This window comes from Musa acuminata, chromosome BXJ3-9 (genome assembly GCF_036884655.1).
Source record: "Musa acuminata AAA Group cultivar baxijiao chromosome BXJ3-9, Cavendish_Baxijiao_AAA, whole genome shotgun sequence".
NCBI lineage: Eukaryota > Viridiplantae > Streptophyta > Magnoliopsida > Zingiberales > Musaceae > Musa > Musa acuminata.
Genome location: NC_088357.1, coordinates 9,036,490 through 9,051,420, shown reverse-complemented (window position 1 = coordinate 9,051,420; position 14,931 = coordinate 9,036,490). Strand labels below are relative to the sequence as shown.

The 14,931-nt window shown below is 35.9% G+C and overlaps 1 protein-coding gene across 1 annotated transcript; it reads left to right on the top strand.

The window, feature by feature from the left end:
- Window positions 1–2,416: 2,416 nt before the first annotated feature.
- LOC135648466 (uncharacterized) lies at window positions 2,417–13,013 on the top strand. Its single transcript, XM_065166195.1, has 15 exons — window positions 2,417–2,690; window positions 3,216–3,343; window positions 3,425–3,496; window positions 3,568–3,681; window positions 6,869–6,937; window positions 7,007–7,063; window positions 9,494–9,547; window positions 9,630–9,692; window positions 9,781–9,843; window positions 10,642–10,806; window positions 10,930–11,085; window positions 12,129–12,209; window positions 12,296–12,357; window positions 12,460–12,580; window positions 12,738–13,013. Exons 1-14 carry the CDS (start codon window positions 2,525–2,527, stop codon window positions 12,539–12,541), a joined length of 1,332 nt encoding a protein of 443 aa, XP_065022267.1. The 5' UTR covers window positions 2,417–2,524; the 3' UTR covers window positions 12,542–12,580; window positions 12,738–13,013.
- The last annotated feature ends 1,918 nt before the right edge of the window (window positions 13,014–14,931 follow it).

The window sequence follows — 14,931 nt, the reverse complement described above, 5'->3', positions numbered from 1 at the left end:
CTTATTTATTTGTTTTTGAGTTTGTCAATTTTATTCTCTTCTTAGTAAATATGTTTATCATTTGCCGTTTGTTTGCAGACATGGGAACGGCAGCTGATAGAACACAGTTTGATGCTCATCAATTTGATGCGAAGCCAGATGAGCTGTATTTTACTTGCTTCTTAATTGTCATCTTTAAGTATTTCTGTAATGTACTTGATAATCGGCATATGCTCAGTATATGTTTTTTTTATCTCTTTTTATTCGTTTTGTCATGGTTATATCTTGGTTTGACTTGATATGGGGATATAGGTTAGCGGTACATGGGCAAGACCTTCAGTTCTTATTATGAGGTTCATGAGAGTTTTGAAGCTATGGGACTTCAATAAAGATCTTCTTAGAGGCATATTTGATTCTTTAATTTTGCCTTTTTCTAATATTATCTCGTGCTGTGCATAGCTTAGGACACTGATATGTCATGTTTCTTTGTTTACTACCAGTGGCTTTAAGAATCCTTCTGCAATTCAACAAAGAGGAATTGTTTCCTTCTGTAAGGGACTTGATGTTATTCAGCAAGCACAGGCAGGGCCTGGAATGACTGTAGCTTTATGTTCTGGAATTTTACAATGGCTTGTGTATAGTTTCCATGAGTGTCAGGTTTTGGTTCTTTCTCCAACTAGAAAAGGAGCACAGAAAATTGAAAAGATGTTGCGAGCACTGGGATGCTATCTGGTTGTGAAGGTTTATGCTGCTACTGGAGCAACTAGCGTTTGTGAGGATCAACAAGAATTTTCAAATGGCTTCCATGTCACCGTGAGTTCTTGACATGTTACTGCTCCTCCCTAGCTTCCTTAGGATGTTTGGGTTGGGTCATGCAGATGTGATGCTGGATCAGGTTCTCTTTTGGCCTAACATAAAATTGTGTTTGTTGCTATTTCTTCTGTTCTTATATTAGGATTTTGAACTATAAAATCTTTTCTGTGACAAAGATGTTTGCATGTCTACTGAGGTGGTTGTTGACTGGTTTGCCGATCAAGGGGCCTTCTTTCTTTCTTTCTGTTGATGGCAACTGTTGTATTTGATATTTGATTACCTGTCTTCAAACCTTTTGTGGTGATTGTCCTTTCTTTCTGTTCTTATGTGCATTTCGAATCTCTTTAGTTGGATTTGGATGTATACCATTTTTCCTTGCACACACAATAGACCAAAATTGACATGAAATTTCACCGTACAACTATGGTTACATGTCCATGACAGAGATATGATTGAAGCCATATGCTTAATTGACAGCCATAAGGATCCATCATATGCTCCCTCTCTGTTGGGGACTTATGTTCCCATTTATTTGATGTAGATTTTGATTGCCAAAGCATGCTTAAGTTTATTGATAACAATCATAATCTGTGGTTGCAGGTTTTTGACATCTTCAAACGTCTTCCTTCAAGGATTCAGGTTGGGCCCTTTTCTGCTACAACTAACGTTGCTTTATCTTCTTTATTGCAGTTCATAACTAATGATAATGATAATTTGCTAGGAATAAACAATTGAAACTTTCTTCAGGTCAAGAAAGTATTCCAGCTTCTTCCATCCAAGATACAGGATTCTTCTGAAGCAAGATGAGCACACCGGCAAACATATTAAGCAGTTCTATGTTGATGTGGAGGAAGAAATGAAGTTGGAGTCCCTGGTCAAATCTCCATGATGCTTCGGCCACCACTGAAAGCATCATCGTCTTTGTTACAGCAAGCACAAAGCTCTCTCTTTGACTGACAATATTAGGACATGGATCATAACAAATGGGATGCGCTCATGCATGAACTCGAATCGGGATGTTCTCGTGTTCTTGTCGCCACCGATCATAAATTATGATCTGCCAGCTCGTGCCAGAGGAAGTGTATGTTTTGGCAGGAGGAAGAATGCTGTATGACAAAGAGGATGTGTTCATGAACTCTCTTCTACTTTTGCTTTTGTAAGGTATTTATGTCCTTTCCTCCTTGTATAGATTCAATTAGTTGCAATATTTTGGTTTATTATTGTTATTAACATATTGAGGGCATGAAATCTCATCTTACAAATTCAAAAGGGTGTCTGCAAAATAGTTTTTGTAAAAATTAAAGCATGATGGCTCAGATTCTAATGAAAAATAAAAATCTTTTTATATTCTTTTTTCTCTGAAAAAAAGAGAAAAATCTCTGCATATTTTTTATTTAAAAATTCTAATTTTTTTTTGGTATAATTTATAAAACAATTAATTCTAATAGTCATTTTTGAATCTTTTCCCTGCAATGAAATGAAAGGTCTTAACGTAGAAAGCAATTACAAAAGAATGGGTTTGGGTTGTGGGTTAGGGTTGTTAACCTTTTAAGATCTACGCACGTGATTTGATTTAATCTGAGCCAATAACTCTTCCATTCCAATCATAATCTCCCTTCCTCACGAGCTCACCGTTGATAAATACCCAACCGACTCACGGTACATCCTCCCTCCTCTTCCCCGCCGCTCTCTTCCTCACCCACGTCGCGAAAGAGAAGAGAAGGAACTCTTGATGGGGGCGTCGAGGCTGGTGATAGCTTCGATCGTGTTCTTCCTCCTTGTCGCCGGAGTTTGGGCGGAAGAAGCAGCGATCGGCGATGGGATCGCGGAACCTGAGCCATCCGATTCCGCGTTGAAGCGGGAATTGGAGCTGCTCAGATCAAAGATCCAGGACTTAGGTCAGTCCGGAATGGATCTCGGTTCTTTCCCGTATAGGGCCGTTGATCCGGTTCTCGGTCGCGCTTTGTTTCAACTTTGCATCCCGGTGGCGTTTCTTTTGTGCTTTCTCTCGACTACGTTGCTAATCATTATAAATCAAAACACGAACTTTCTCTCCTAGATAATATGTGGTAGCATGGTGATAATCAGGTTTGATATGATGACTGCTGCATCAAAACACTAATTTTTCTCTCCTAGATAATATGTGGAAGCATAGTGATAATTAAGTTTGATATGACGATCGCTGCCACAATTTTGATCCTCATGGAGGAAATATAGTAATCATGAATTTTACCCTTTTTTTGGTGTCATATATTAGAGATAACGCCACCTTTTGAATCTAGGAACTGGAGATGAGCAATTTTTGTGTGTATTCGTTATTGCATGCTATGATGTTTTATTTGTACAATAATGGCAATATACAATTTATCCACATTAGTTTCTCACTAATGATTTTTTTTCTGTTTTGGTGATCTTTACTTTAGAGATTGGTATCTCCGATAGGACCCGTGAACTAAATAATAGAGATGACCGCATCAAAAATCTGGAGAAGATTATCCAAGAGAAGTCAGCAACAATTTCCACATTGAATAGTCAAATAGAATCGCTCCAGGTTAACTTTATATGGATGATAGTGTTCTCTCATATGGATTGCCGGATCTTCATGTTGTATTTTCTTCTTTTGCCTTTTCAGAAAAAGGGTGCTCTTGATGCTGAAGAGTTATTAGGGAAAGCATATACTCGAGCTGCTGGACTTGAGAAGCAGGTATGACAGTAGACTAGTTATGTATAACACTTTAAACTGCTGTACTTGTGACACACACCTACCCTGGGCAGGTTGACAATCTCAGAAATGAGCTTGAAACACAGAGCAATAACAGAGGTGCTTTGGAGGCTCGAGCTAGTGAAGCGGAGAAAAAAGTGCAAGAACTGATTTTGAAACTAGAAAATGTAAGTATTTCAAAGTTTCATGCTATTACTTTATGCTTGTGTCATATGCTTGGTACATATCTACATGTCGCTGTTTGTGTTACAATTTTTATCTAATGCAGCATATTTTAATTAGTGTTGTCATTTGTTAGCAATTGAAAATTTGACATGAAGCAAGCACTACACTTGTAATGCCTAAGCGATATTGGAGAAGATATGTTGCTGTTATATACGTATATATTACAAATTTTAGATTGTGTTACAACTGCAAAAAACTCTTTGTTTTACTATTTCATGTACTTGAAAATATTCATGCACCAACACTTTTTAACTCATTCTAAAGTGTAGCTGCTGACAACTCATCGTAAAACATATTAATGTGGGTGGTCACTGTATATCAGATGTTTTGGGAGTAAAATTGGTTCAAGGGTATGTGCTAATGTGCTAGCTTGGTAATCTACAATCTAGGGAACACTTACAGAGTGGACAATTAGGGTCGTCTGAGATGATGATAGACACAATAAGAGAGAATTAACATAATATTTTTTTCATGCAAAATTTGTGCATAGGGAATTAATCTAGAGAATGGAGAATACTATATATATATATATATATATATATATATAATATATATATATATGTATATATATTTATATGTATATATATATATATGTATATATATATATATATATATATATATACTTTATTTACATCATTGAAAATCCTAAAATGTGGTAAAAATTGATTGTAGAGGAAGATTTGGGATTTGGTACTTGTTATTGAGATTAAAAGAGTTGGCTCTGGAATCACGGTTCTTAAGTTTGCCCTTGGAGAAAAGAGAACTAGTAATATTCAAATGTATGCTCCTGGAATCTGATTAGCAGATTATATCAAATGGAAGCTCGGAAATATGCACGAGAATAAGATATCACATAAAGGAAAATACTTTTACCTACCACATTGGAAAGTATCTATCAAAAAAGATCTTGAAACGTGGAGCACACAAAGAAAAGAACATAGATGACATGGTTGTCAACTTTGACATGACTAATGATAGTACTTGCCATACTTCAGGAGAACAGATGAATCTGATTACATATAAGAACATACTGCTTATTGTCATTTGGTTAGATAAAATAGCTTTAGTAACACTAGGCATAGGAATGAAAATGGAAAAAAGAAAAAAAGAAGATTGAAAAGTATTCAACAACTGAGTGGTGGAATTTGAAAGGTGAAGAGACAGAGAGAGTTGGTTGTGAATTGGATAAAACTAGTAACAGATTATGTATGAGGAATAATAATATTCTATTTTGAGACTGCCAAGCTAACTGTGTGAATGGTTGTTTGTTGATCTAATATTTATTGTAGGATTTGCATCAAGATTTTTAATTTTGTACCGTACTGGTGTATGGCGTACTGAAGCATACCGCTCAGTATATGTATTTTTATATACATATGTTTATATACATATGTATATAAAAATATGTTTATATACATATGTTTATATACATATGTATATAAAAATATGTTTATATACGTATGTTTACTCATAAACATATGTATTTTTATATGTTTCTGAGTACTAATTACTAAAAAAATTGTTTATAAAAATATCCCCTTTCCATCTCGAGAGACGAAAAGGGGGTGATGGCGAGGCGGGCGAGGATGCGACACGTCGCCTCCTTCCCCAGCTCGAACTCATCTCCCGTGAGGTACTCCGTAATGCTCCCACGATAGCCGGATCCAGTGGGGATTTGGCCTAGGGCGAGCTCATCTCTCGCTCTCCCACCGCTGCCGCCCTCAGCGACTGTGAGGAAGAAGACCAAGATAACAACGAGAGCGAGAAGAGGAAGCAGCAGTCCTACTTGGGCTAGGATCCCTTCCTTCGTCGTCGACCGCGACCTCCCCATCCACAGCGGCTATGATCCCTCGCCCCCTACTACATTTCGCCCGATGGAGCGAGGACCCGCCCCCTACAGTGTTCCGCTCGACGAAGCGAGGACCTGCCACCTATTGTGTTTCGCCCGACGGAGCGCTTCTTCGTGTCCCGCCATGTCCAACCCTCTTCTTTGTCAAGCCTTTTTCGTCCAACGAGCGCCGCAACCTCGTCTTCCTCGCCGTCATGCTCTTCGTTCTTTCCGCTAATTGATACCACCTGGTAGTGAGCGGTCCGCATATCGGTCAGCTGGCGGACTGGTACGTATCGCTTGGTACAGGTGGTACAATTCGAAATTTAAGACCTCGATTTGCATAAAATTCTTATTGTTACTTAACAAATGTTATGAAACTTGTTGCTTGTATGGTCTTATCCTGTTTTTGATAACATGTTTTACCACTGCTTAATCAGGATCAAACAGTACACATCATTTACTTGTTTGGTGGGGTTTCCCTGGGACCCTTGAGTTAGTAAAGTATTTTACTCGCTTGGCAGCTTTGAAGAAACCATATCATGTTACTTGCCAAACATTAAGAATGTTGAGCTGACCCGATAACCAATTAACCTAAGAAGAACATACTAAATATGCAATCTGTCACCATGTCTAGTACTCGAAACATCATTTTTTTCTCTTTATTTTTTCAATTGTGATACTTGCCATGGCACATGCAAGTTGTTTCCTAGTGGTATCAAGGCATAACTGTGCCTTTTATGCATTATGTCCAGGTGTCCTGTTTTGTGTATCCGTGCTTTTGGAACCAGATTTTTTTTTGCGACGCAAGTAACCCACCTATCTTTATATTACCGTATGTCACTAGAATCTTTGCTGCAAAGCCAGAGGCCAGAATGGGGATAAGGTTAGCAACACGACACAAAGCCTGTGCCTGAGCAATAAAAAAAATGTGGTTACTGGTTTGACATATTGGATTCTCTTGGCTTTCATTGGCAGTTTGGTCCTATACATGTGACCGTATATTCTATAGAGGAAAGCTGCTTATAAGGAAAAGAAAACTGATTTTGACTTGAAATTTAATTTTGAGCATTTTACTCTAGTATCGAGATGTACCAAGCTTTTTCTTTTGGCTTTCTACCTGAGGAAGTCACACACACAGACTCTTATTTTAATTGATAAAAAAGACCACTTTTTGTTTATCTCAGAAAGTGATTGTGTCTTCCATACTTCTTAGTCTGAAAATTTTAATGGACCTGATATTCTCAAATCCTAGAGTTTATATTGGCTGCTAGTATAAGTTCTTCCCTTTATATGTGTAGATCGAGAAGACAAATGATGAGCAAAAGCACCTAATTAGGAAAACTGAACGGGCACTTCAAGTAGCAAAGGTTTGTCATATCTACCTGATTATAATTTATTTCATATGGATCTTCATATATTTGCTAAATGCTTTTCAGGAAGAGCTAACAATTGTACAACTTGAAGCGACAGCCAAGTTGGAAGAGCTGACAAAGGTGAGGTTTTAAACTAATGATTCCATTAGCTTGTTTGCACTCTTTCCTTCTCTAAGTTTTTGATAGTTTGTAGCTTTTAGATGTGTAGGTTTTGCAGTTTCAGTCTTAACAACTTTTGACTGAATTATCCTGTTGGATTTTCTGAGCTGATTTTGAGAATCTCAAATGAGACGTTGGACGACAGTTTTGAAGTGATCTTGTATCTGATTTTTTTTTAGTTCAGTGGAAGTGTTCATTCTGCAGATGTCTATGAAAGAGAACTAGGGAGATCAGATTTCACTCTTAGTTTCATACCAAGAAAGAAACAAGGAACTATAGTTACCACATTTCATGTGTATTTTATAAAGAAATGAACAGTGGAATGTTGAGTACCCTGGAATTTTCATTCCTGTCAAGTAAAACTACTTTATTCACTTTGGTAGACTGAAAAGGAATGTCCTTTGTGGTGTCATCCTATATGTTCTATGACCTGAATTTATGATTTTAGTCTCACCAGGGATCAATTTGCTCCTAGTTTCCTTTGCATTTGATACATATGCATTAAGGTTTACGTGCCAGTTGGTGTGGGTCAACTCATGTAGCCAGGCCAAATTTTGGCTTGTATATACAGGCACAGAGAATGTGCAATCCAGCATACCACAGTATGAGTTGTGCAGAAGGTTATCAATTTCTATGTATGCGTTGATCCTTTGGTAATCGAATACCCTCGTTACAAAATGTTCAGTTTATCATTGCACCTCTCTCTCACATGGTTTTAGATCACAAGATTTGCTCATTATTTTGTTTGAAGTGTACTTGTTAGCATCATTATTTTGTTTTAACTTGTGAAAACGTGAGAGAGAAAGGATCTTGATGAGTTGATTTTTCCCTCAAATTGTAAGATATCAATGACTTTATTATTTCATGCCAATATGACAATCTTGACACCATTCGTTTTATTTCTAAATGTAACTTTTATTTTACAATTGGGATCGATTTGAAATAAGAGAAATGATTGAGAAGGATGAGTTGCTGAGGATTTGTGAACCAAATTGAGCCTGTTATCTAATTAAATTAGGTTTGATAAGCCACAAAAAGCATTCACACAGATGTGGCGGCATTGTACTTTTTGCTAGTCTTTTTCTAAATCTTTTTAAGGTTCATGACTTTGGATCTCGATATTGGCACTCTTAATTGATCCTCTGCTGGGCTCTGATTGTACTAGTATGCCTAATGCTTCTATTGACCAACATCAGTTGGGAATAAAAAATAAAAAGGGAAAAACGGGGTAACTAAGGAAAAAAAAAGAACAAAAAAAACAAAGGAAGCTAGGGAAGGAACCTATATGCAAGTCTTCACTTCCTCTTCTCTTCCTCTTTTTCCTTCATCACTTGTGACATCACACATGTAGCTTCAAACTACAAAAGAAGCAGCATAGACTCTTTATGACTCAAAGAGGGCAAGCTCTGTGCCATTTTTAAGGTTGCTACTTTACATCTGAGTGATCATAATTTGAGACATTTAAACAACTTCTTCACTTTCTAGGATAAGACTGTGTACCTTGATTCTTTCTGGACTCTCCATTGGTAGGAGCCTTGTGCACTTAATTGTCCTTATGTTTTAGGCTTGTTATGACTTAAAACTTTAGGACTGTTTCACAATGTAGTTTATAGCAAAACAGATTGAACGTGGTAGCCTGCATGAATCAATATGGTCTGTGTTCTGGCCTAAACTTAAACTAGTAAGTATTACCCAGTTTCAGTAGTATACTGCCATAGTTAAAAACCTTCATGGAATCAATTCCTCATAAATTAAGAGAAGCAATGGTGTAAAAAGAGACGATTATCCATTTCTGAGCTATATGGTTGTCTTGTTTTATCTTATGAAATTTAGATTGGGCATCGAAGAGGAGGCAGAGAAGAAGAGGAGTGGAGGAGGAAAGGAGGCCCACGGATGGATGCCCCATTTGTTGATACATGGTCACCACCTTTTCTGAAGCTCTGATTGGCAGTCACATCAATTTTGTGCACAATCGAATATTCTGGAAACTACAGTTTTTTTTTTTTCTCTCTTTTGGGGAGATTTTAGCACTTTGTTGTTGTTAAGCTGCTTAATGTTTGATGTACATTGGTTTCTTTATATTATTTGTGATCAAGGTTTATCATGCTGTGATGTACCGCTCGGAATAGGCGGTATATACTGCTCAGTATGAGCGATATATATCAGTTTGATAGGGGACTGATATAGGCGGTACATCGGTATGCCCCCATGTATTGTGTGTCAGTACATTAGGTACAGCTCAGTATGTACCGTACCGACAACTGATTAGTATACCGGTATGGACCGGTAAGGCGAATCATGTTTGTGATTACCCACGTGTAATAATAATTCACTTTTTGTTTCTGATTGCATAGTTGACAGAAGTCACAATCTCTCTTTGTTGTTTGCCAGATCCATGGAGCTTGGTTGCCTCCTTGGTTTGCAACTCATATAAGTTATTGTCAGGTATGTCCCTTACATGATAGTTTGTACATATGTATATACATGAGAATTTTCTCTTAGATATAGTTGTAATTCCATGCTTCAGAATCTTGTAGAAACCCATTGGAAGGAGCATGGCAAACCTGCTTTGGATGTTGTCCTCCAAAAGGTTGTTTATCATAATGCATCATGATTTTTTATTAATTTAATACTCTTTGATATTAAATTAAGTCTTTTAAGTCTCAAATTTGTTGCAGGCATCAGATAAATCAGCACAGGCACAGAAATGGCTTGAACCACACTTGGAAATTGTTAAAACTGTAAGTTACTGATCAATATTTCAAATAGTTGAGGTTTTATATTCTTTCTACCTTAATCTGTTTAGTACCATAATATTGTACATGTTTTATGATTGTAAATACTAAATACTCCTAGTCCTGGATAAGGTTTAAAATCTTGGTCCAATTTGGATACTGATCAAGACTAGTATGACAATGGTATAAATCAATATACTGACACTTATTACGGGGTGGTACCATCCAGACCAAAGAAAGAATGTGAAAAGGAGGGAGGAGGAGAGCAGATGCTGAGGTGACAGCAACAGAGGAGAGAGAGGAGGAAAAGGAAGAGAGAGTGCTGTTCACAGCCTTCGACAACTGTCAGTAGCTATTGACAGTTGTATACAGTCAGTCCATATTTAAAAAAATTATATATATATATATATATATATATATATATATATATATTACAATAGGTGCATACAAAACGGGAAGTGTATAGTTCAATACACCCCGTTCTGAACAGCACCATGTGTTGGTCTCTTGTCAGACCAGTAGATGACATGTCATGCTGGGTATTATGCCTGGTATTTAGAACCTTGCTCCTGGCTATGAAATTCTCCTATCTATATTGGAATTATTTGACTTATTTTACTCTTCCAAGTGGTTTAATGGCATGATGATTTCATGTGAGTAAAATAGGAAGCAGAATTTTGGTTCACTAGTTCCTTCATGGACATTCATCCAGCATACATGTTTGAATTGAAAATCCCTTCAAAGAAGATAGTTCTTGAAATACAGTTTGGTTCAATTCCAATAATTCTTTTCTTTGCTATGAAGAGATGGGTTCCTGCTGTTAAAGAAAGATGGGTAATTCTTGTCACAAGTGCCAAGCCTTATGTGCAACAAGTATCCACAAAAACCATGGAAGTTTATGAGACATCAAAGAATACGATAGCACCACATGTAGAAAAAGTACAAAAAGTGGCAGATCCATACTTGCAGGTATTTTTAAGCAGTTCTAAACAGTGATTTTTAAAGTCCTTTATGAATTTGACTATGATGTTTCATTGTTCTTTTTATATTTAGCACTTATGCCTGCAAATTTTCCATATATTATGGCATTAGGAAGCCAAGAAACTTTCAAAACCTTACATCAACCAAGTTGCTACTGTCACCAAGCCTCATGTTGAAAAAGTGAGAATTACTTTGAAGCCCTACACTAAACGAGTAGTTCGTGTTTACAGAAAGCTTCATAAATCAGTGGCAGCTTACCACCGTCAGGTCAGTGTTCATGCTCACCTTTTCTTATAAATTAATTCAATCAGCTATTTTTGGTGTAGTTTGGTTTTTATTTCTTTATGAGTCATTGAATTTAGCATGGCCACAGGTGCACAATTCTTGAAGTTAACAATAGATTTTATTTAAAAGTGCATTTCCTTGCGACATTTAACTGTTTACTTCCATATAAACTGATTAGCCATTAATGAGCAAACTGTTGCAAATGGAATGATGAAAACTGATCAGAACAACTGGTTAGGAGTTTTACATACCAAGTTCTTGGAGTTTATATCAAAATTTGCTTATCCTTGATGTTTCAATTTCATTCTTTTTCTCCCTCCTGCTCCTTGTGTCTCTCGAGATCTGAAGTTGCAGGAGCCTCAAGTGCTAGGCTGTCTTATAGTTAATTTTAGTCACCATCGTGATGTCATTATATCGAAATTTTCTGCCTATACCTCCCATGTTCTCTTGCACTTCAAGAATGATTATTCTTATGATAGTATACTCAACCGTGGGCCCTTTTTTCCTTGGTTGCATCGAAATGTTTTCACAACTATTTTTTAAGATGAGGTATAGGACTTACTTTCAATTCTAGATTAACTTATCTACGGAATGCATCATCATATTCTTGGCTATGAACATTTTAGGAGCCATTTTCGTTCTACAACCTTCATTCCATTTGTGGCAGCTCCCGCTGAACAAGATGTATGAGTCCACCAAAAGCATTGGTATTCTAGGATCTAATAGTTGGCTAGCATGGGAGTGTTGCACCGAGAAGTACCTTGTTGATTCTGTTTGATCTATTCTGTGTCCATGCACATCTTTGACCTAATTTTACTGATTCTGGGTTCAGACTTGGATTATTCTGCCGACCACATAGTGAAACCATCTTTGCTACTGATATCCAGAATCTAACCTCTAATAATATGTATTGATTTTTTTTTATATGTATTGATTTTAAACTGTTCATATAAAGGCATGGAATATTATGGTTGATGCCGAGTGTTTTGTGATATTTTCAGTGATTTATTTTTAATTCGTCACAGGTTGAAGCCAGCATCAAGGAACACTTGAAGAAATATGAGTTGACTGAACCTCTTGTGACCAAAGAGTTGGTGTGGTATATGGTACGAAGAAGCTCATGCGTTTTCAGCAGATTTTAATTTTTTTTATAATTTTATAAATAAACTAATATCACAATGTATGGCGGCAGGCTTCTGCTACTTTGGCCTTGGCCATCTTCTTTGTGTACAGACTTCTAGCATGCATCCTTTGGTAAAGTTGGATTCTTTAGCATCCAAATTCCTGTCAACTGCTACCTTCATTTTACATCTTGGGTATGTTTTTGGTTCATCAGATATTAATTTTTGTTTGCAGGTCGAAAATGAGAAAGTCAACACAAAATGGCCAGACGAAGAATGCACATCGCAGGCCCAAGCGAAGGCATGCTGACAAGTAGACTGCAGGAAACCATCCAAGTAGCCACTTATGCCCAAGGGTAACTTCTTTTCACATGAATCTTTTATATTCCTCCTTGTATGCATATAACCTTAGTTCGTAAAGATAGTAGTCAATAGAAATGATTGTTCATTCTATGAAGTCATGCTTCAGCATTTGAACTTGTTCTGAATAAATCATGGTTGTTTGATATGCAGATGTTATTGGTGCATTAGAAGTTGGCTGTGTACTTTTTATCAAATCATGCTCGGGATACCTAGATAAAGGAATTGCAATGTGGAAATATTTGAACAGGCTCATGCACAGTGTCTTTTTATTGCAAATGTTTGAGGTTGTTCATCTCGTTTTGCAGAACCTGATGTTTTAATGACCTGCATTTTCTCTTTTTTTGTTTTTCTTTTAATGATTGATTGGTATTGATTCTTCTTTCTCGATCAATATAATCGCAAGCCATGAGCATCTGCTTTGTTTTATAGCATACTTAAGATCCTTTTCTATTCTTATCGTGCTTCTTGGTATTCCAAAGTTCATTATTCATTGTTCTTTTTAGCTAAATAGAGAATTTGCTGTGCCTCTTTTAGACTTAGTAAAAGAGAATGTAAATGATGTCAATGTCAATCGAAAAGTTCAATAGCTGTAGTATGTCTTGGATTTTTATTTAGCCACTACCATTTTCAGTATGATATGGCAACAAGAAGAAAGCCAGTGATAATGAGGACTGGTTCTTAAAAAATATATATATATATATTATTAATTAAATTAAATATATCAAAAAATTTATTTATATGTGTCGTATAATTTTGGATTATTTTAGTACATGTTCATATCATCCTAAATAATATTCTTCTCATTTTTATCTATTATGGAAACTATTCAGCAATATGATTAATAATGTGGGTTTTGTTGTGATAGAAATGTCATCAATTTTTTTGTGGAAAAATTAGAGGTGTGACATGTCATCCATGTTTTACTTTTTACATTTTTGCATTATAGATATCGTATGCCAACAATTAATGACCACTCTCAAATGACAGTATCACTTATTAATTAGCTGGTCAGTATAACGTGATAGATGTGGTGCGATACATGCATGGTCAAATTATAGAGGTAACATACTGTAAATTATTTGGCTCACCAGTCACACTTTATTATTATTATTATTATTATTACCCAACAATTTAATTAATTAGTCGCTAGTAAAATTTGATACTTGTGTTGCGATATGTGGTCGAATTTAAGCCACCGTTATCACAAGGGTCTTGGTTCATAATCATCATAGCTGTGATATGTCATTAATGTGTGTTTTACTTTCGCATTACAGATAATGATATGCCAACAATTTGGTAAGCACAATCAATTAGTGTGACGGTACGTGCTATGCTCACTGCCCACACAAACTTATCAACCCAACAATTTGAATGTGATGTTTGTGTTCCGATATGTCGTCGAAAAATTTTAGCCACCGGTTTTTTTTTTTAATTTCAGATCAAGACATCATCATCGTTTGTGGTGTGGTTCGATTCGACGTTTTATTTTTATTTTTTTATTCATAATCTAATGATGATGTTCTATCAAAATCTTCTCAGGGGCGGGACCCACCCACGATCTTTTAATATGTGAACCACCTAGATTACGACTATATCAATGTTTTAGATGTGATGGACTTCAAATTAGATATATGTATATCCCATCTTAGTTGGACATCCATGTCAATGTCGACGATGGCATAAGTCCATTGAATGTTTGCTAAACCTCTCGTGCACGACTTCTTCCTCGTTTCTTGGATGCGTAAACCAGCAGCCGGCCGTGGTCGATCCCGTGAGCCCGTCCAGGTTTCTCATGGTGCACTGTTCACACCATCTATATTTCTATTATTATTAGTATTATTATTATTATTATTATTATTATTATTATTATTATTATTATTAGACTGATTTATCAGAAAAAGCCTTTCATTTTGATGTTTTCACTAATATTTTAAATTAATAAACGAAAACATTGTAACTCTTTTCAAGAGTATTGTGATAGGACCTTAATTAGTTTAAATTTCTATAATTCTTAATTACTAATTTTATTACGAGTTTTAATATTTTATATAATAATTTCTACAAGAATTTGATGGAAATTATTAATTTCATTACTGTTTTTCCACTTAGTCCAAACTTATGTCCATATATCCTAAAGAAGTTTACAATTTTTATATTCATTTATTGCGGATAAGAAAAAATTTAGTTATCATATTTTTAGTTACTAGAATAAAATATTATTATTGATTCGATAAACCCATACATGGTAACAACATAATTAATTCAATCAAATACTAAATCACTTGAATTACAAAAAAATAATATATATATATATATATATATATATATGAAATTTTTTATCCTT